Below are 22,978 nucleotides of genomic sequence, written 5' to 3' on the forward strand. Positions count from 1 at the left end.
TAACAGATTTACCTATAAAACGGATCCCTCCAGCAACGCACTGTCACCACTGACAGGGATTCCATCTTTAACCAGTCTTCCTTTTGGGTTTGCATGCTCTGGCCATTTGAATGGCCAAACCACAATGATGTCACTTCCGTGCATGTCACAGTCACGGCACAGTACAGCACTCTCAATGGATGACACATTCAAATATTTCCTAAATGGTGCATGTTTAGGAGATATTTACTGTACCTACAGGTAAGACTTATTATTGGTTGACCTGTAGGTAAAAGTTTAATCCAGAGTTTACAACAACTTTAAAAAGTGACCACACTAGGCAGTAGAGCACAGCATGGTCGGTTTTCTGGCTGTGCTGGGAACTGAACCTGCTCTCCTCCAGTGATCAGGTTTGTACTGACACACCCCCCATCCCCCACGCACAGCCATTCCCTGTGAGGACCGGTGTGCTGTTCTTTCTCATCCTCTAACTCTCTAAGCTCCTTATGCAGCTGAGAACAGAGGGTATGTGAGCACTTACTAAAAAGGGAATAAAAAGGTATTTATAATGTTTTTTTTTCCTTTTACAAATGTTTTATTGTTATTGTGCTTACAATTCCTCATCTACTGTAAAGATCAACAGATCAACATTTCTCTTATAATGTTTATATTTTATATATATGTGTATGTTTGTATGAATGTATGTATGTATATATACATACACACAGTGCTCAGCATAATTGAGTACACCCCAACAGATTTGTAAGAAAACCTTTACTTTCAGAATCAACATTTTCTATGGGACGCTATATTACAAAATACTCCCACAAATATGGCCATTGATTGCAAACAAGATTTGTTAGATTGCACGCACATAAAAGTATTTTTCCTAACAAATTCATTCAAGACCATGTTGTAAAAATCAATACAATCCAATGAGAGTGTAAGGGAATTCCTGTGAGACGGCTGGTGAATAGACGTGCGCATGTGCACAGAAATGCACGATCACGCACACGCACGGTGAAGATTGAAGCCAGATGGACTATTTAAACAGTGCCTCTGCCTGTGCTGAGTGCTGACTGGTCTTCAGCTCCCCCGTGTCCTGCTCGTTCCTGTGTGTGATTTCCTTGTTGCTGACCCGGCTTGTTCCTGACCTGACTCTGATTACTCTCCTGCTTGATACTTGTTCCTGACTTCGGCTTTGCTCCTGACTTTGGCTTGTTTATGATTTGGTACCTCGCTGTCCGCCCGTTGATGACCCTGGCTATTCCTATGACATTGCTCCTGTCTCCCATCCCTGCTTCCTGCCTTGCTCTGGTGCACACCTGGCTACCTACCATACCAGCTCTGCATATCACTACTGATCCTGAATCGGAGGTTCATCAGTCTTCCAAAGTCTCCAACTGCAATAGCTGCAAACAACATCTGCTGGCGCTCTTGTACCCCTGGTCCCTAGACACCCTCTGTTCCACTTCCAGGGCTAGTGACACAAGTGAGGCCGACCTCGTCATTTCAGTCTCCAATCAGGTACGTGACAGAGAGTCTTGGGAGCAAAGCTAAATTTTAGGCAACAAAATCCTAATTAGCAAGAATTCAACTGCAGGTGAGTCTAATTATTCATTAAACAGGTGTCCAGCAGACAGGTGATTATAAAAGGGTGTTACTTAACAAAGAAAACCTCTTCCCATTTCATGGTGTCAGCAATGGCACCACATGGAAGGCAAATGTCACAAAGCCTGAGAAGGAAAATAATTTATTTACACAAGAAAGGTGAAGGCTACAAGAAGATCAGCAAAGCTTTATTTATCAGATTACTGTAGCAAAAGTGATACAACAATTTAACAAATATGGAACTGCAACCATCTCACAGAGACATCCAGTCCGTCCATGGAAGTTAATACCTCAACAGGAGCATCTTCTCATGAGAAGGGTTGAAGAAAATCACCATGCAAATTCACTGCAGTTAGCTAAAGACGTAGAAAGCCAAACTGGGGTGATTGTTTCCCATGACACAATACTGCAGAGGAATGGCTTGTGTTGGTGTCGTCAATGAAGAAAGCCTCTCCTAAAAAAGCCCACCTAGAATTTGAATTAAAAGTTTACTGGGACTCTGTCCTCTGCAGTGATGAGAACAAGATAAATGTTTTTGGAACTGATGGCTTCAAAACTGTATGGAGTTGCAAAAGTGAGGAATACAAAGAAAAATGCATGGCGCCTACAGTGAAACATGGTGGTGGCAGTGTCCTCCTGTGGGGCTTCATGAGTGCTCCTGGGGTCAGGGAACTGCATTTCATTGATGGCATCATGATTTCACAGATGTAGTGCTCTATATTGAAAGAAAAGATGCTGCCATCACTCTGTGCCCTTGGTCGTTGTGCACTTTTCCAACATGACAATGATCCAAAACACACATCTAAGGCCATTGTTGCATTTCTGAAGAAGAACAGGGTGAAAGTGATTCAGTGGCCAAGTATGATTTGAACCCAGTCGAACACCTATTGGGGAATTCTAAAGAGACAAGTTGAGCATCACTCTCTATCTGGCATCCAGGCTCTAAAAGAGTTTATTCTTGAAGAATGGAAAAAGATAGATGTTGCAATATGTCGCCAACTTGTTCATTCCATGCCCAGAATACTTGGTGCTATCCTTACAAATCATGGAGGTCATACAAAATACTAGATGCAGTAGTTTTTGTTGTGGGATGTATTCATTTTTGCATCAACTAATCTGAGTAAAGCTGACAGTTTTGTAATCTAAGTAATATTATTAACCTTACTTTCATGTAATGAGCTAAACAAATGTTCTCTAAAATGCAGTTTTGTCAAAATTTTGGAAATTGTTCTTGTGTTCATTAAGATTAATTTGATTACTTTTCAAAAGGGGTGTACTCATTTATACTGATCACTGTATATACATAAATGTTTTCCCTTTCAGTTATATTTTAAACTGAATAGGCTGTTTTACAAGGTGAGGGTTCACATATACTTTAGGAAAGTAAAGTGATAGTCATCATCATGCAGAACAGCACAGTCCTTCTGCTATCTATCCTCCATTCATATTACTTCATCATCTGTCAATTATTATCATTGTTATTATGCCCTTGCTTGACCTAATCTTCCGTAGTATGTTATTACAAACTTGATATAAGATTTGAAAATGTTTTATCTGTACTGTGTTTCATTTATTGCAGTGAATGATCTAAATCTCTCCATCTGGAGGAGTTATGAGGAAATTAGGAATGACAAAAGTATTTTTCTTAATGATGGAGAATGGGAGCTTCTAGCTGTGCCTTCCACCTATGAGATCCTACACACTCATGGCGGGAGCTTTGCTCAGGTTCAGTTTAATGTAAGTACATTATGTTAATTAATTACATTAATTGCATTAATTGTTTTTTACATTTAAAAAGATCTGGAACATTTTTAATATTTTATATACATATGTTAAAATCACCAGCTGAATGTAAACTATGGGGTTGATTTACTAAAACTGGGAGTGCAAAATCTTGTGCAGCTGTGCATGGCAGCCAATCAGCTACTAACTTCAGCTTGTTCAATTAAGCTTTGAAAATAAAACCTGGAAGCTGATTGGTTTCTATGCAGAGCTGCATCAGATTTTGCACCCTCCAGTTTTAGTAAATCAACTCCTCTGTCTTTAAATGGTATTTATCTTTTAAGTAACTTATTAACATAAGATGTTTTTTTCTGTGAATACTGTGTAACATTTGGGGATGATTAGCTCAGTGGTAGATGCATTTGCAAGTGAGTTCACGCCAGTCAGGAACTATATTTTAGGGTTTGGTAGCCTACTTTTATTAACAGTAAAGAAAGACAAGTCCAAAACACAGTGCAGGGGTTCTTCTCCAGCAGGGGCGGACTGACAACTCATGGGGCCTCCGGGCAATAGGGGATCATGGGGCCCCTAAATCCTCACCCACACTCAAACCACACCCAAAAATCATGGGGCCCCCTACTGACCCTGGGCCCTCGGGCAGTGCCCGAGTGCTTAAATGGTCAGTCCGCCCCTGTTCTCCAGTAAAATATACACAGTCCAAATGAAAATACTAGCCCACCTGTCTACTGTTCAGCAGCACTGCTGCTATAGTTACTGGTCCTTCTGACCACCAGCTCTTTCAGGCACACAGCTTAGAGCCCCACATGACTCCTTTGGCCAAGACCTCCGGCCAATAACTCAGATGCACACAGCTCCTCAGGCTGTTAACTGTCTCTTTCAGACCTTCATACTCCATCTGCCAACTGCAGCCTCTCTGACTCCTGTAGGAGACCTCCTGTCTCTCTTGGGTGGAGCCCTGAGGTATTTCTAAACCTCCCTTGTAAGGGCAGTGTGCACCTGGGCACACATCCTGCTGTTTCACTCCACAAAACCTGGATACTGGCTTGGAGATTCTGTCCCGCCCAAAGCAATATGGAATCTCCAAACTAGGGAGCCCCATCCAGGATTACCAAAACTTGGAGAAAGCTGCAAATGCAGTTTTCTCCATTCACAACATATGCAGCCTTGTCCTGAACTCGTCAAAAGTGTAAACCCCGTGTCCTTTTGATGACCAATTTCACCTTGGCAGTCTCGTCCTGTCACAAATGTTATCTCTCTGATAACATTTGTCTAATTAAAAATAAAAGTCAAACACCCACAATTTGAATCATATTTAGTAGGAAATATACTTTGAAGGCCTGGTCTTCTGACTCTGACACCATGCCCATGGTTGGCTGTATTGATTCTAGAAGTGTCCTGTTTAGATTTTTTTTTTTTGCATCACAAAAGGAGTAAAATAGAGAAGAAAGCTGCACATAGACAAAAAAAATGTCCCATTCTAGACAATCTTCCCTCCTCTCCACCCCTCCTTCCTTCCTTTCCTTCAATAATGCTGGTTTTAGTTTTTTTTTTACCCTTTTTTAAAAAAAAAGTGTTCAGGCCGTCCTCCCCGTGCACATAATTCACCAAGGCAAATGATGCACTGTGCACCTTTTGCCTTTTGGGATATGCATATTATATATCCCAGTAGGCATTGTCTCTCCATGCAGCAATGAAGGAGGGGGCGGGCTTAGTGGCTTAGGGTCCCCTAAGTGTGCAGGCCAGCCCCTCCTCACCCCCTCTCACTACTTCTAGAATCTTCTCCAAGATTCTAGAGCAGGGGGAGGTATAGGGGAACTAACCTGCAGAACCTGTCAGCCCTGACCTAAAATAACCCTTCCTACTCTGCCCAGGCTGCTTCTCAGCCTTCCTAGCTGAAAAACTTAAGCTAGCTCCCCCTAGCTACCTATAAGAGTGCTACTTGTATTTAATGCCAGATTCTGTGGTGTCATCTGACCTGAGAAACCTATCTGCAACAGGAAGGCACATGGTGGTGGACATAGTCAGCAAAGGGCCCTTGTGTAAAAATAGATTTTGCTACCACCTCCTATTCAAGTACAAAAACATATTCAATGTTTATAAACAGTTGCAGGCAAAGAGTGGCATTTTTGATGCCCAGAACTCTCTCACCGTCCAAAATATCCAAATGGGGTCAGACAGAATAGATCCCTTCTATTTTCTATCAAAACAATGACAATAGGAAATGAGAGATGCATTCTGCATGCCCCAATACCAGACACATAGGCAGTCATGGAGGAGCTTACTGTCCAGCATGTTCTGGATATTACAAATCTGGAAAATGGTTTGGGCATCAAAGAATTTCTTCTGCTTCTCACCTGACCTATTAGTGGCCAGTGCCCAAGTCAAAGTTAAGTGATAGTGGAAGGGGGTCTCAACACCTCTATGACCCACATCTTAAAGTAGGTCCTCAATCCCAGAGGCCCTGCACAAATGATCTTCCTCTTCTTGAGTCCTCCGCGAGCGCTCCTGACCCCTCCCTCCTGCCGAGTACCCCCACAGCAAGCAGCTTGTCCATTCACACACAGCCACAGCTCAGCCACACCCCTGCCATCTCCTCATTGGTTCAATGGCTTCCGCTACTGTCTCAGCCAATGAGGAGGGAGAGACCCAGGACAGCCGAGGCTGTGCACATATCTGGATCGAGATGGGGCTCAGGTAAGTATTGAGGGGTCTGGGTGTTGCTGCTGCTGCATGCCGAAGGTTTTTTATTTTAGAATGCATGAAGTTAAAAATCTTGAGCCTTTACAACCACTTTAAGAACTGCCACTGAAGAAGAAGAAGAGGAAGGACCGGCCAGAGTACTGAAGGCAAAAAGGCGTGCATAATGTGATAGTTTTAGGTAGCTGGGGTGGCTTCAGGGAGGGGGTAGTTGAGTTGTGCTTTAACTAGACTCTATTGAATGTCTCCTAATCAGACCAAATAAGACATTTGTCTTTTTGTTGAAGTCCTTGAAAATGCAGTCCTCAGACGTATTTCGGCTATACCCCAATATATATACATCTGCATCAACGCATTGTTATATAATTATTCAGTTTTGCTCATGTAAGAAGCCAATCAACCATTTATCATTACATTCTAATTTTAAATGTTCTTTTTGAAGTTTCAAGCCTTGACTTGCATATGTCTTCCTATGATTTCAAGGATTAGTAGATGATATAGAAAATTAAGTTTTGAAGCAGACAAGAGATTCCTGTATGAGGTAATCTAAGCATTTCATGATCCATGCATTGTATTAACCATGAAAACAAATATGAAACATCATTATCTATTGTCTGTAAGACCTGAATTGGTGGTTTAGCTCTGAATTACAAATAGATGTCGTCTTTCGCTAAGCTAAAATTCCACAGCTCGTTAATTTGCATATGAGCCATACAGCCTCATTACCATGAAACAGGATAGCAAGTGTTGTATGGAATACACAACTGCACATCAAGTAATGCAGGGAACAGCTATTAGGCCACACACCATTACCTGTTAGAGGGATTGCACTGAAATACATGGATATGGACAGATTAGCAGAGAAGTTGGAAAATTGTACTTCTGCACAATGAAAGGTTATTGCACATTTAATTTAAATATATACAGTATATAAAGTATGATATATATATATATATATATATATATATATATATACAGAGTATACACACACCCACCTGTTACCAGCCAGTAGAGTGTGATTTCTAATATGAAAGTGGTAGTAATTCAATCAGAGATGAATAACACATGGATTTTTGCCTTATAATATCTCATGGGGTATTTATCTCAACATTAGTCAATGCACAAAAAACATGGATTCATTAACTCTTTATTTTATCGCAGGCTAGACCGCTGAATGCAACTACCACTGCTAAATGTGACAGCTCCGGCTCAGGCCTATTGTTTGTCAGGGCGCCAGCACCTGCCAGCATCCTAACAACCAGTGACTCATCTGCGCCTGCTTCATTTAGCTGTTAGCTGGGGATTCTGAGCTGACATGTAAATTTAAACAAGAAGTGGAGAGAGTATTAAAAAAAGACAGCGTGGGGGTTCCCTAATAATTCATACCAAGCCTTTCAGACTTGGTGTTAATTTAAAGGTTGAATTCATGAAAAAAATCCCCAAACAATATTCTGAGCCCCCCCCAAATTCTATACTGGACTCTTTGAGTCTGCTATGGATTTTGAAGGGGAACCCCACACAGAAATCAAATAAAAAAAGTGAGGCATCCCCCCAAAAAAATTAATCCCAACCCTGGCCCAATGATTGTTGGAGCCTTCGGGTTGGGAGGCTTATTGATATCTGGAAGCCCCCTTTAGCAATAAGGGGGATCCCAGATAATATATCCCCCTATGTAAATGAGTAAGAGGTGCATAGTACACTTATGTATTCACAAAAAAGTTCACAGTAAAAAAAACATTCTGCCGTCCTTCATTAAAAGAAAAAAAAACATAAAAAGGGGCCCATAATGTACATCATGTCAATTATTATGTATGCCCATTGACCTGCTAACACTTCCGATCCTGTCACTTGCCTTGTGAAGGGGTGGGGTCATCTGGTTGATGTCATTGAACAAATATGGCAATGACCATGCCATAGTTCATATATATTTTGTGTAATAAGTATTAGTTAGTTGACTCCAATATGCTGTCAGTTTGCCTTCTTTTTTTCAATCTTCAATTAGATGGTATGATCCACCGATAAAGTCTGAATAGATAACATAGCTGCATATACCATGAACTAATAGGGCATTGTGACTTCCCAGTGCAGTCTGTTTAGCCTTTCTGCATTTTATTCTGCTGCTAAATTTACCCACAGCTGTCTAGTGAAACTAGTAATTATAGATTAATTCCAGGCATGGACCAATATACAGGGCTCAGCATAAATGATTACATCCATTTTGAAAAGTAAGATTTTTAATCAATATTCCAAAGAACACAAGAACAATGTCCAAAAATTTTACAAAACTGAGTTTTATAGAACATTTGTTTGGCTAATTACATGAAAGTAAGGTTCTTAATATAACTTAGATTACAAAATCCTCAGTTTTACTCAAATTAGTTGATTAAAAAATGAATACACCCCACAACAAAAACTACTACATCTAGTATTTTGTATGACCTCCATGATTTGTAAGGACAGCACTAAGTCTTCTAGGCATGGAATGAACAAGTTGGTGGCATATTGCAACATCTCTTTTCCATTCTTCAAGAATGACCTCTTTTAGAGCCTGGATGATGGATGGAGAGTGATGCTTATCTTTTCAGAATTCCCCATAGATGTTTGATTGGGTTCAGATCAGGAGACATACTTGGCCACCGAATCACTTTCACCCTGTTCTTCTTCAAAAATGCAACAGTGGCCTTAGATGTGTGTTTTGGATCATTGTCATGTTGGAAAAGTGCACGACGACCAAGGGCACAGAATGATGGTAACATCTTCTCTTTCAATATAGAGCACTACATCTGTGAATTCATGATACCATCAATGAAATGCAGCTCCCCAACACCAGCAGCACTCATGCAGCCCTACAGAAGGACACTGCCATCACCATGTTTCACTGTAGGCACCATACATTTTTCTTCGTACTCCTCACCTTTACAACGCAATACAGTTTTGAAGCCATCAGTTGCAAAAACATTTATCTTGTTCTCATCACTCCAGAGTAAAGAATCCCAGTAGTCTCCTTCTTTTTTTAGCATGGGCCTTTGAAAATTTTAGGTGGGCTTTTTTGTGCACGGGCTTTAGGAGAGGCTTCCTTTGTAGATGACACCCATGCACGCCATTCCTCTGCAGTGTATGTTGTATTGTGTCACGGGAAACAATCACCCCAGCTTGGCGTTCTACTTCTTTAGCTAACTGCACTGAACTTGCATGGCGATGTTCTTTAACTCTTCTCATCAGAGAAGAGGTGTTAACTTGCATGGACTGCCTGGACGTCTCTGTGAGATGGTCTCTGTAATCTTTGTTACATTTTTTGTTACAGTAGTTTGACCGATAATGAAAGCTTTGCTGATCTTCTTGTAGCCTTCACCTTTCTTGCATAAAGAAATGATTTTCTTTCTCAGGCCTTGTGACATTTCTCTTCCATGTGGTGCCATTGCTGAACAGCATGAAATAGGAAGGAGTTAGTAACACTCTTTTGTAATCAACTGCCTGCTGGACACCTGTCTAATGAATAATTAGATTCACCTGGAGTTGAATTCTTGCTAATTAGGATTTTGTTGTCTAAAATTTAGATTTGTTCCTAAGACTTTCATTGGGGTATATTCATTTTTGCAACATGGTCTTCCATGAATATGTTAGGAAAAATAATTTTTTAGTGTGTGCAAGAATAACACATCTTGTTTGCAACCAATGACTTGCACTTGTGGGAGGATTTTGTAGTATATTGTCCCATAGAAAATGTTGATTCTGAAAGGAAAGTAAAGGTTTTTTGACAAATCTGTTGCGATGTACTCATTTATGCTGATCACTGTAACTACTGCATGTATATATCATACCTGGCTGATGCCCCTGAAAGCTGGAAATCACTGAAGTAGACACCACTACCCCAGTGATCTCCACTTGCTTCCAGGTCCAGTGCCGATTGGCTGCACTCCTGCTTACAAAACACTTGAAGTTTGCTGCTTGTCATGGGCACCGTTCAGTGAATGCTTTGCATTTTCTTAATGAATGCAAAGTGCTGATTGGATGATAAGGAAAGGTGGGGTAGTAATGTCACGCTCTCCACCTCGTCCATTCAGAGAATGCCTTGCATTTATTCAGAAATGCAAATAATTATTTGCATTAATTCAGAAAATGCTAATAATTATCTCTTAATGGCACCCGTGCCGAATGGCCAACCTCCTGTATTTACAATGCATCGGGCCAGACTCTCAGCATGGGAGCAAGAAGCAAGTGGAGATGACTGGAGTAGTTTTCTAATTCAGTGATTTCCAGCTTCCATGAGTTAGCTATGGTATTTACATAGTTATGGTCAGGTATGGTGTATACATGGTTACACTGGTCAAAGTTAGTCCAATGTAGCAATGTATAATATAGCTGTACCTGGAATTCTTCTTTAAAGTGATATTAAAGGCTATTCCTATAAAAAACAAAACAAAAACAAAAAAACCCGTCATACTTACCTGCTATGTGCAGTGGTTTTTCATTTTTCTCCCCACTGGCACTCCTGGCCCCTCCCTCCTGCTGGTTGAACCCAGCCAGGCTTGCTCCTGAGCTGCTGTTCTCTGTGTCAATTAACACTACCTTTCTCAACCAGGGTGCCCAAGCACCCTGGGGTGCCTTGAGGTTTCTTCAGGGGTGCCTTGGCAAAATGTCTAAAAATTGCCCAAACGTTGTATACAAGCCAGCAGGCGGAACAAGCCTGCCTTTTAGTTACACAAAGTCACTGGTTTTCATTGTGCACCATTTTGACCTTCTAGCTGTTGGCGTCCTAACAACCAATGACATCATCAGTTGATAAGGAGGATGTCGGCTGCCAGCACAGCATCCTAGTTTGATCCTCCCCTGCAACAATAAATTCCCACAGCAAGAATGGACCCTGGCCACAGAATACTACCGCAGCAAAAATAGACCCCCCCAGCAGCCAGCATCAATAAACTCTCCAGCAGCCAGCAACAATAGACCTCTCCCTTAACAGTAAATCTCCATCCATAAACACTAGATCCCCACCAGCAACAACAGACCTCCCCAGCAACAATAGACCACCATGCAAAGATAGAACACCCCCAGCAACAATAAATTCCCACAGCAACAATGGACCCTGGCCACAAAATACCACCCCAGCAAAAATAGACCCCCAACAGCAGCAACAGACCCCCCCAGCAGCCAGCATCAAAGAAATCTCCAGCAGCCAGCAACAATAGACCTCTCCCTCAACAGTAAATCTCCATCCAGAAACAATAGATCCCCAACAGCAACAACAGACCCCCCAGCAGCCAGCATCAATAAACTCTCCAGCAGCCAGCAACAATAGACCTCTCCATCAACAGTAGATCTCCATTCAGAAACAATAGATCCCCAACAGACCCCCCTGCAGCCAGCATCAATAAACTCTCCAGCAGCCAGCAACAATAGACCTCTCCCTCAACAGTAGATCTCCACCCAGAAACAATAGCTCCCCACCAGCAACAACAGACCTCCCCAGCAACAATAGACCACCATCAAAAATAGACCACCCCCAGCAACAATATATTCCCACAGCAACAATAGACACTGGCCACAAAATACCACCACAGCAAAAATAGACCCCCAACAGCAACAACAGACTCCCCAGCAGCCAGCATCAATATACTCTCCAGCAGCCAGCAACAATAGACCTCTCCCTCAACAGTAGATCTCCATCCAGAAACAATAGATCCCCAACAGCAACAACAGACCCTCCAGCAGCCAGCATCAATAAACTCTCCAGCAGCCAGCAACAATAGACCTCTCCCTCAACAGTAGATCTCCATCCAGAAACAATAGATCCCCACCAACAACAACAGACCTCCCCAGCAACAATAGACCACCATCAAAAATAGACCACCCCCAGCAACAATATATTCCCACAGCAACAATGGACACTGGCCACAAAATACCACCACATCAAAAATAGACCCCCAACAGCAACAACAGACCCCCAGCAGCCAGCATCAATAAACTCCCCAGCAGCCAGCAACAATAGACCTCTCCCTCAACAGTAGATCTCCATCCAGAAACAATAGATCCCCACCAGCAACAACAGACCTCCCCAGCAACAATAGACCACCATGCAAAAATAGACCACCCCCAGCAACAATATATTTCCACATCAACATTGGACCCTGGCCACAAAATACCACCACAGCAAAAATAGACCCCCAACAGCAACAACATAACCCCCAGCAGCCAGCATCAATAAACTCCCCAGCAGTCAGCAACAATAGACATCTCTCTCAACAGTAGATCTCCATCCAGAAACAATAGATCCCCACCAGCAACAACAGACCTCCCCAGCAACAATAGACCACCATGCAAGAAAAAGATCCCCTCCAGTAACAATAGATGCCCCAGCAGTCAGCATCAATAGACCTTCCAGCTCACCGCAGCACCCCTTGCCATTGCATTCATTCAGTGGTGGAGGCGCCACTGTTTCTGCTGCTTAAGCAAGAGGTCCTAAAAAGTAAAGTACCAATACTCCGCATTTACTCTGCCATGGTAAACAACTGGATATAACATGTCTGTGATTTGGCAGGAAGAAACTGCTATGACAGGGATCATTACATTTCTCGAGCAGTTCAGTACCTGCTTATCTGCATTAAATGTGCCACGCATAAACAGCTACAAAACCGTGTCTGTGAATAAACTCTCAAAGGATCAATAAAATGTAAAGTGCTATCTGATTCACCTGAAATAACATTAAAATTCAAATAGAAACGTGACTATGTAAATGTTCCACTCAGTGAATGAAGGTGAGAAACCCATCAGTGTCAAATGATTCCTCTTCTGTAAAGGAGTGAAATGAGAAAACTCTACAAACACGCTAGACTTCAATACAGCTGAGCAATGAGAAGTACCGGAGACCATAGCAACTGATCAGCAGTCTTCTATTATCTGCTCTGCCTGCAGGATTCTGAAATCAATCTATTAAGCAGGCCATAGATGGGTCGAAAATCGGCCAATTTTTCAGCCGAAAAAAAAATCGGCCGATTTTCAGATCGTTAGTGGGTTAATAGGTCGGCTGTTTTTTTGGATTTTGGCAAATTTTTTTCTTATCGGTAAAGTTGGAAAAAAATTGGCTGATTTTGCTGATCGCCCGATTTTCGCTGCAAATCGCCCAATCTTTTTACCGATAAAAAAATCTGCGCCTGAGCCGTGACCTTCAAGAAAAAGAAGAAGAAGAAAAGAAGAAAAGAAGAAGAAAAAGAGGAAGAAAAAGAAGAAGAAAAAGAAGAAGAAAAGAAGAAGAAAAGAAGAAGAAAAAGAATAAGAAAAAGAAAAAGAAGAAGAAAAAGAAGAAGAAAAAGAATTCCAGTCCGCTATTATATCTGACGTTAAAAAGTATAGCGGTTGCAACATTGTATCTATTTGTATCCGAATAAAACCATTTGTATCCGAAATGGATACAAATAGATACAATGTTGCAACCGCAATACTTTTTAATGTCAACTATAATAGCGGAGCTCTCTGCAGGGACAGAAGAAACACTCCGCTATTATATTTTCCGGCCATAGACGGGACGAAAATCAGCTGATTTTTTTTACCATTGGTGGTAACATCGGCCGATTGAACGACCTATTTTTAGTTTTTTTTTTTAAAAATAAAACGGCCGGTTTTCGCCCCGTCTATGGCCTGCATTACATTTTTTTTTCTAATTACTACTTTATTGTTTAAATGGTTTCCTTTTTTCCTAACTGCCATTGATACAGTACATACATACATTTTAATGCTCTTATGTGATTACTCCTTCCATTTTGTATATCATAATGTAGCAAACCTTTGGTACAAAAAAAAAACTTTGTTCCCATAATGCGATGGGGGCCTTCTTTGTAATTTTACTGTACAGTGATAGCAATCTGCATGATAAAATAGTACACTTCAGGGGCGGACTGACAACTCATGGGGCCCCCGGGCAATAGGAGATCATGGGGCCCCTGTGTCCTTGCCCAAACTCAAAAAGCCTATGAAAAAGGTACCAGGGGCATCTCATGGGGCCCCTTACTGACCCTGGGCCCTTGGGCAGTGCCTGAGTTTCCAAATGGTCAGTCCGCCCCTGGTACACTTTACAAATATTAATCTCATTTTTTTCAATAGGTAATTTTAATTAGAGACATTGAGACAATTCTCCCCTGTGTTAACTACTTGCCCTGGTGAGGATTTACCCCCCCCTTCCTGACCAGGCCATATTTTATTTTTTATTCTCTATAATTTTTTTAATGAAAATTATATATGAATTTTACAAATCAGCGTCCATTTTTTGCGATACGGAGCTGCTTTACTTTAACTGACAATTGTGCGGTCATGCAATGCTGCACCCAAATGAAATGTATGTCCTTTTTTTCCCACAAATGGAACTTTTTTCGGTGGTATTTGATCACCTGTGCAGACTAACAATTTTGGGGAAAAAAACTATATTTTTTACTTTTGGCTATTAAACATGCCTAGTAAAAAAATTTATAAAACCAAATTTCAACCAAACCAAAATGTATTCTGCTACATGTCTTTGCTAAAAAAAATCCCAATATGTGTAAATTAATTGGTTTACGTGAAAGTTATAGCTTTTACAAATGGCGGTATATATACTGGAATTTGAAAAAAAAAAATTTTTTTTACTAGTAATGGCGACAATGGGGGGAATTGACTTGGTGTCACTGACATCCTCAGTGAAACCAAAATAGTGATCAGTGCTAACTAAAAGCAGTGACACTGTACTAATGGCACTGGACAGGAAGGGGTTAACATGTAGGCCGATCAAAGGGTTAACTGTGTGCTGTTTCACTGTGTGCTGTATGTGTGCTACGCAGAGCCATACAAAGCAATGTGCAGGAGCTCAGAGGGGAGAGATCTGTATTGTTTACATACAGGTCTCTCCCACCATCGGTGATAATCAACAATCACCGGGTGCCAGCAGGGAATAACTGGCTGGGACGGGGCGGACTGACCATTTGGAAACTCGGGCACTGCCCGAGGGCCCAGGGTCAGTAGGGGGCCCCATGAGATGCCCCTGGTACCTTTTTCATAGGCTTTTTTGAGTTTGGGCAAGGACACAGGGGCCCCATGATCCCCTATTGCCCGGGGGCCCCATGAGTTGTCAGTCCGCCCCTGGGCTGGGATCCAATAATTGACAGCTGAGGCCCAAATGGCGGCACAGGTAGGGCACGTGTGCGCCCCCTACCCAGAACTGCAAAATCATGCATATATACATGATTTTGCGCAGCCGTGCTGTCCTGTAGCAGTATATCTGCTATAGGGCGATGCGGAAGCAGTTAACATTTGCCAACAACTTCTCACAGAAAGAACAAGGAGTTCTGGGCTATGCTCGGTTCACATATACAGTATGCATTTTTGCGTTTGATGCTTTCTCCCTTGTTTTTTGCAGTTTGTTTTGCATTTTTCTGCATGAGTTTATGTCATGTTTTTACTGTGTTTTGTTTGGCTCTTTTTTTTGTTAAAAGTGGAATTTTTTTTGCTGCTGGGCAGAAAAAAATGCAAAACACAAAACGTGGCAAAAACGCACTATCATGCATTTCAGCAGCTCCTCCATTGAGCTCTATTGCAGCAAAAATGCTGCTTTTTGCTTTTAAAAAAGTTCCCAACCCTTTCCAAAAAGGCAGCCACTCAAAAAACATAGATGTGAACATGTTCCATAGGAAACCATGTTAATCGGACTGTAGTGCTTTTCTGCAAAAAGTACTAAACGCATTGGTGTGAAAGGAGCCTAGTGCAATGTTTAGCATGTCCTATTGCTCCTTATAAATGTATCACCGCCCCCCCCCCCCCCCCGCCTAGTTAGGTTATTAAGCTAGTTTTTGGCCTCACTGTTGTCAGTGGAACATCAATCTATTGTTTTTGTCTGGTCAGGGCTTCCTAGCTGGGAAGCTTTAAGGACAGGGAGAGTCAGATAACCAGTGGATATCCTGGAAGGGGGTGACCAGAAGGTGGCTGGGATGTGATAAATGTTTGGAGAGGCCTTTCCAGGGGGTTCTTTTCTCTTCAGGCAGGGTTCCAGTTCTCCTGGGTCTGGTGCCAGGACCGTGAATAAGGGGGTGCCACCAGTTCTCCTGTAAGTGGCTCAGGACAGCAGGGGGGGCCAAGGAAGCTGGGTTAATCGGATGTGGGCAGGGAGGGTGATCAGCACGGTGGATCAATTACTGGAACCGATCCCCTGTATGGCTCTCTCTGCAGCAGCTGAAAGCTGGCTTTTTATCCCTTCTTTAGGCTTTCAGCTGCTGAGAACCATACAGGGGATCAGTTCCAGTAATTGCCCTCCCCACAGCACCCATGACCCTCCTTGTGCACCATACGTTTCCCCCTGCTGCCCAGGCTCCCCTGTGTGCCCCCACCCCCGCAGTGCTGCCAGCTTTCATCCTCTCTTTCCCACTGGCAGCTGTAAGCACACAATAGAATCCTTTAGGATGGAGAATGGGGAAAGGGAATAAGTCACATTTACCAGTCCCTTCCTAAATGAACACAATGAGTGACTGATACTGATCACCTATGTGTTCATTTATAACTGAAGCATAGTAAACAGTGTTTTTTTTATTGGGGGGGCTGTCAAGTTGGCTGTATGGGGCCCCGTGGTTTCTAACAGCAGCCCTGCCTGGTGCCCCTTGGACAAAGCTATACTGAGACCAGAATTGCAGCTTGGGCCTCATCAGGTGTCTGAGGGCCTGGAGAAAATTATTAAAGGATTTTGCTGGAAGGCAGTGTTCTAAAGTCTTCGTCTGGAGAAGGACCTTTTATTTCCCTCACTGAGGAACTACCTGTGGAAGCTGGGTGGCAGTCAACTCCCGGGACATTGTGAGTTAACCTACTGTGGAACTTTCATGTGTGTCTTCATATATAAGGATTTGAGCTAGAATTTGTCCTCTTATTGTTTTGGAGTATCCTGAACCCCTCTTCTGTTTCAAAATACTATTTTAAAAAAAACATCCCCTAGACTGAGCCTGTATTGTCAATGTGCATGGAACTGTTACTGGCAGCCTCTGTACCAGAAAAGGAGATCTGGGCATATTCTCAGCGGTCCCTCCAGGGGTGAGTGCTACAAGCCCCCCTGAATGAAACATTTCAGTCCAATGGTCAGTGTTCTGATTGCCCTAAAAACCATGCCATTTTGTAAACCATCCAGTGGCCAGAGAAAACCCTGCTTGTGCCCCTGGAGTGGCAGTCCAGGGGTTCCAGAAAAATGAACAGTGGGGAAACTTACTACGTTGGTATGGCACCTTAGTCACAGCATTCATTGCATGCTTTTTTTTTTATACCTGCCTTCTGGGCTAGGCCTTTTGCCCCGAGACCCTAGGAACTTTTATATTTGGCCAGCCATTGTATAGCACTTTGGCACTGAAGCACTTTTCCTTTATGTCATTCCTTGTATGTTTTTTTTTATGCATTTTGTTTTGCACAGCATGTGCTTTACTCACTCCTGAAAAATGGGATTCCACCTGGTTTTGGCTAGGTTGGACCATGAGTACCCCAGTCCCTGTCAGGAGTTTTGCTTCCTGGGGGATCAGGTCAAGGATGGGAAGTTCATGTAGAGGTCTGTCATGTAAAAAAAATTCATTATATAAAGTCTCTTCTGCTTTTTGGCTTATGCTTACTTTTGGGCTTATGTATTTGTGCTTCCAGTGGAGAAAAAACTTCAAATCTCCTGTTTTATTGTCTGCACTCTAGGGAAGACATTCCTTTTGGTGCTTTACATACTAAACCCAATGACCTGTCCTGTGCTGGCAAGGTTCACTAAGGTGATACTGTACCAGGGGCGGACTGACAACTTATGGGGCCCCCGGGCAATAGGGGATCATTGGGCCACTGTGTCCTTGCCTAAAATCAAAAAAGCCTATGAAAAAGGTACCAGGGGCATCTCATGGGGCCCCCTACTGACCCCGGGCCCTCGGGCAGTGCCCGAGTTTCTCAATGGTCAGTCCGACCCTGTACTGTACTGTCCTGTCCATGATCTAGGTTCTAACTTGGGAAGGACTGTCAGGTTGCTTGTATAGGGCATTTACATACAGGTCAGCCATGTTAGGCATGTTATTACCCGGAAGTACATTTCATAGTCGATGGGGAGGGGGGGGTTATCAAAAGGTAGCATAACCTGCAAACAGGAAATGTAAAAATGCAGTAACCAACTGAAATCTCATCACTGAAAGATTATTTCTGATTGGCTGCTGTGGATTATTACACTCTTTACTTTGTTCTTTGCTTGATTGAATAAGCATGAATATTCTGTATTCATTAGAATGGAACTTGTAATGAGTAACTGAGACATCCAACACATTTGACAAAAGTCCATGAAAGGTTGTGTTGCTCTGGGTGGTAGCCTGTGTTGAGCTCACCAGCCTTGGACACAACACTGGATCTGTAATTTTCCTCAATATGCAATCAACAAACATTTAAAGTGTTACTAAACCCACAACACTAAAATCAGTCTGTAGATGCAGTAAAGCATGCTTGTTATACTCACTATGGAACCTAAGGGGTTAATCCTCTGCATTGTGTAAAAAGGATGCTTGATCCTGTCTTCTCTGATCCTCTCCTTTTTCTATTGTACCCAATCCATCTGCTGATAGAACAGAGCCTTGGGGGCAAGCTGCACATGCTCAGTTTGGTGTGTGTTGCTAGAGATTTTTTCTTTCTTGGGAGAGTGCATGCGATCGGTGCAGGGCCAATCAATACTGTCCAGACAGAGGGTCAGGGGTTATGCAGCCTTACAGGACAATCAGGGGAGAATGAAAACTCCTCCTACAAGCTTTAACCAGTGCTCGGCTGGACACTGACATAAGTCACAAGACTGTTCTAACTGCTGATGAGAAAAGTTATTTAGCAGTTTATATTTACTAAAATAAATACGTTTGCATGTTCTGTGTATTGTGTGAGACCAGATATAGTGAATGCAGGGTCCTGGGTTTAGTAACACTTTAAGCTGCACTGCACTGATGACCTTATTTTCCCTTGAAATAGTAATAGGGCTTGCAGTGCCCAGTCCATTCTGCTGGACATGACTGTTCCCTGATGCGTTTCACCCCTAGTAGGGGCCTAATTGTAGGAATCTCTGTGATAAGGTCCTACCAGGAGTGAAATACACCAGAGGAGAAGTCATATTGTCTAGCAGGATGGGCTGTGCATTGTTCGCTGTGTTACAGCTACAATTACGTTGATTTGAGGTGAAAAAAAGGACATCACAGAGTGCGCCTTGAATGTTTGTTGCTGCCATGTTTTACAAAAGATCTATAGTTAATTCCACTGAAGGTTGTTTTCCTGGAAAGCTGCTTTTATTTTCCCAAGCAGAACAGGAGAACATTTTTTCCAAAGTTGAACGTACAACCATGCCACGTACATGGTAATACTAAGTCACCAAACAGTGAACACGGGCTTTATTAGAGACAAGGGGGGTGCTGATCACCTAATAGAACTTTGCCTGTACTCTGTTATAATCTGTCAGCTTGCCCCACTCTTTCACAATGATTGATCTCTATACTGCCACTCCTTTCCTTTGCTCTGGCATGTCCAGGACTAACAACGACCCTGACGGGAAGTTAGCCACACAAAACACAGCGAGATGAATGGCCAGCCTGGGACATAGCTCTCTCATGCAGCAGTGATTTCAGCTTTAATGGCAAAATCATTATCATTGCGACAACGGCTCACAAATGAGCAGAGGGTGAAATAAAGGGGGGGTAGGGGGAATTATGTGTGGAATAAATGAGCACTTCCGAAATTCATAGCATCATAAAAAGAACCTTATCAAATGAACCAGCAGAAGGTTAGACGAGCAGCACAGCAATTAGGCTAACACCGTAGGGCTTCTATTTCATCTTCTGTGTGCTCATCATGTACAAATTCCCAATTAGATTTATTCCTTTCATTATCATCAATGGGAATTCGAAACAATAGTGTACACAGCAGAGCCCACTTTAAAGGTACAGTTTCACCATGGTGCTTTGGCAACGCTAAGAAACAAATAACAAAGGAAAAAAACAAATCCAGTGTTCTTTTCTTCTGGAATTATTTTATCTTTTTAGTAGAAACAATTAGAAGCAATGCTGTAAAATATTTACTGCTTACACAATTGCAATCCAATATGGGCTATTTATATTACTTAGCATATTATTCCATAGACAGTCTTATTAAAGATTATAGATATACTTGTTAATATGATAGATTTTCAAAATCTTATCAGTGTGTGCCAATATTTTACAAATGACATGCTTAACCATTTGAATACCGGGCACTTTCACCCCCTTCCTGCCCAGGCCAATTTTAAGCTTTCAGTGCTGTTGCACTTTGAATGACAATTGCACGGTCATGCAACACTGTACTCATATGAAAATGTTATAATTTTTCAGACCAATAGAGTTTTCTTTTGGTTGTATTTAATCAGGCCTGGTTTTTAATTTTTTTCCTAAAATTTTAAAAAAGCCACATTTTTCTTAGTTTATGTTATAAAACATTGCAAACAAGTAGTTTTTCTTCTTCATTGATGTGTGCTGATGAGGATACACTGATGAGGCGGCATTGATAATCTGCACTGATCAGTACTGCTGGGCACTGATGAGGCTGCATTGATGAGGTGGCACTAATGGGCACTTATAGGTGGCACTGATGGGCACTGATGGGGCTACACTGATGATCAGGGCACTGATTATCAGTGTAAACCATGTACTAAAAGCCTTGCTGGTTATCGGCTCTCTTTTCCTCAAACAGACAAAGTGTGTGAAGAAAGAAAACAAGGCATGTCTGTTTACATGTAATCAAGCTGTGAGTGGACACAGCTTATCACATGGTGAAGGGCTGCTGTGATTGGTCCCTTATCCTAATGTGTGATCAGCTGTGTCCAAATAACCTGGGGCGCACAAGGGGCAGGGTTCTGGAAGGATATCCATGAACATCCTCCCAGAACTAGAAAGCCGTACTGTAGCCATCTTTCGGCTATAGTGCGGATTTAATGAGGTTACTGAACAGTTTTTAAATGTATATAAACATGGGGGCAGCCTTATATGCTCATTATATAAGCAGACTGTGCTTCCTGTGTGCAAACAAGTTTTTTTTTTTAGGCTTACACCTGATTGGATGTTCACAGTGAACACAGCTTCATCTTACATATTTAGCTACATGAGCATACATTATGCTAAGAAAACACCTTCTAATCCTATAGAAAATCAACCCCATTGTTCTTCTTGGTGAACTGATCACCAGTTTATCTCAGCAGAAATTTTGCATGGTTGTTGCCTGTTTTGTTTGATATATACATAGCCATTAGCAGAAAGATTTCAAAGTACAGAACCTCCATCATGTAAAAACGTAAATCCAATTAAAATTACTCTATTGGTGCTTCAGTTGCTCCTCTATAGCAGCTGTCAAGCCCCCTATCCTCTATGAAGTCCACTATAAGAACATGGTGTTTCTCCCCCATCTAACTCTCACCAATGGTCCCCTCATGCCCACCTCTGGAACAATCTGAATCTTCAGATCTCTTTCAGCTTCCAGAACTGATCGTTTGGGTGTCAAAGGAGATTAAGATCCTAAGAGACTTGTTTCTAGATGGTAAATTTCCTTCTTTCAACAGCTTGAAAATGAGATATTCCCTTCCCATTCAATACCTACACCGATATATTCAATTACAACGCACTTGCTCTGATCAGTCTAACTTAGCCTCTTGTCACTTAGGAACAACGAGTATGGAATCCTTTCTGAGACGTGAGTCCTTAAAGAAGGTTCATTCAACTCTGTATAGGGCTATTCAGCAGCCTGCATCATAGGGCCTGGTTAAATGAAATGCAGGGAAAATGGGCCCTGGACCTTTCCAATTTGGATAGCAATAAATAGGATGATATCTAGGATTATCTGTTTTGTTCTTTGACTTTGGCCAGAGATAGACTTATGCAGTTTAAAATTGTTCATCATTATTATCTTACTCCAGCCAGGGTGGGGAGGTTCTTGGAAACCCAGTTTACAGAGTGTTGGTGGTGTTCTGCTCTCAGTGCAGACTTCCTACATAACTTCTACACTTGTCCAGCTACTCATGACTATTGGGAGCCGGTCCTGAGTTCCATTTATATGGTCACAGTAGTCAGGGTGCCCCAGGGGAATGACAATTGTTTGTTGGGCCTTGTTGACTCTTGTTTGGTATTTTGCTTTTTACACCAGAAAAGCAATTGTCCTTCACTGGAAATCCCTTACATCACCGACTCTAGATATATGGAAATTGATAGTGAACAATGTCCTTTCATTGTATAGAGCCACATACAACAGAGGATGCAAATTTGATAACGTGTGGTCCCCCTTACTTGGGTACTCCAATACTGTGAATATGGCTTGATTTCCGTTTGCATCCTGATTTGAAGGTAGGGCATTGCTCTACATATTAGGGTCCTTCTCTAAGTATCCCAATTCAGTTTTCCCAATTACATTGCAATCCACCTGGTCTCCCTCCAGAAGCTTGGGACTTGTCCTCTGCTGTTAGGAGGATTGATATTTGTTCTGTGGTGGTACTTTCTCTGTGTGATTATAACATGTTGCCTTGTTTATAGTTTCTATGTTATTTTTGAAATTTCAATGAAATTGAGTTTACTAAAAAAATACTTTTAGGTAAATGTTATTGCAGTGACTCAAAATATTCAAGAAAATATGCTATCATTTCCCTTTTAAGGAAAGTTTTTCTGAGAATTAATGCGGCTGTCATTTCTGAACCCTCTTACAGATTTATAATATTTCCAGTTGGACCTAGATGGATTGCACTTGCAGGCAAGATGGCAGTCTAGAACCTTTTAATATACAAAGGAAATATATAACTGAAGTCAGCAACATTATGTGTGGGTGGTTGTGTGCCCCCACTTCCCCCAGCAGTCCTGCCACCCTGACTTATGCAAAAATCTGGTCCTACTAAAGCTATGTGCTGGGAGCTGAGCAACAGCTAGAGATAGGTAATCAACATTGAATGTAAGCT

General features: G+C 42.0%; 1 protein-coding gene across 1 annotated transcript in view; it reads left to right on the top strand.

The window, feature by feature from the left end:
- Positions 1-22,978, top strand: part of HTR3B (5-hydroxytryptamine receptor 3B) — a 49,738-nt gene that overhangs the window by 18,304 nt on the left and 8,456 nt on the right. Inside the window, exon 8 of the mRNA XM_089673109.1 lies at positions 3,170-3,327. Coding sequence (XP_089529235.1) covers positions 3,170-3,327 — 158 coding nt within the window. The remainder of the gene's footprint in view (positions 1-3,169; positions 3,328-22,978) is intronic.

The sequence above is a fragment of the Staurois parvus genome, unplaced genomic scaffold, assembly GCF_062004578.1.
Source record: "Staurois parvus isolate SC_StPar_1 unplaced genomic scaffold, SC_StPar_1.0 ptg000135l, whole genome shotgun sequence".
Taxonomy (NCBI): domain Eukaryota; kingdom Metazoa; phylum Chordata; class Amphibia; order Anura; family Ranidae; genus Staurois; species Staurois parvus.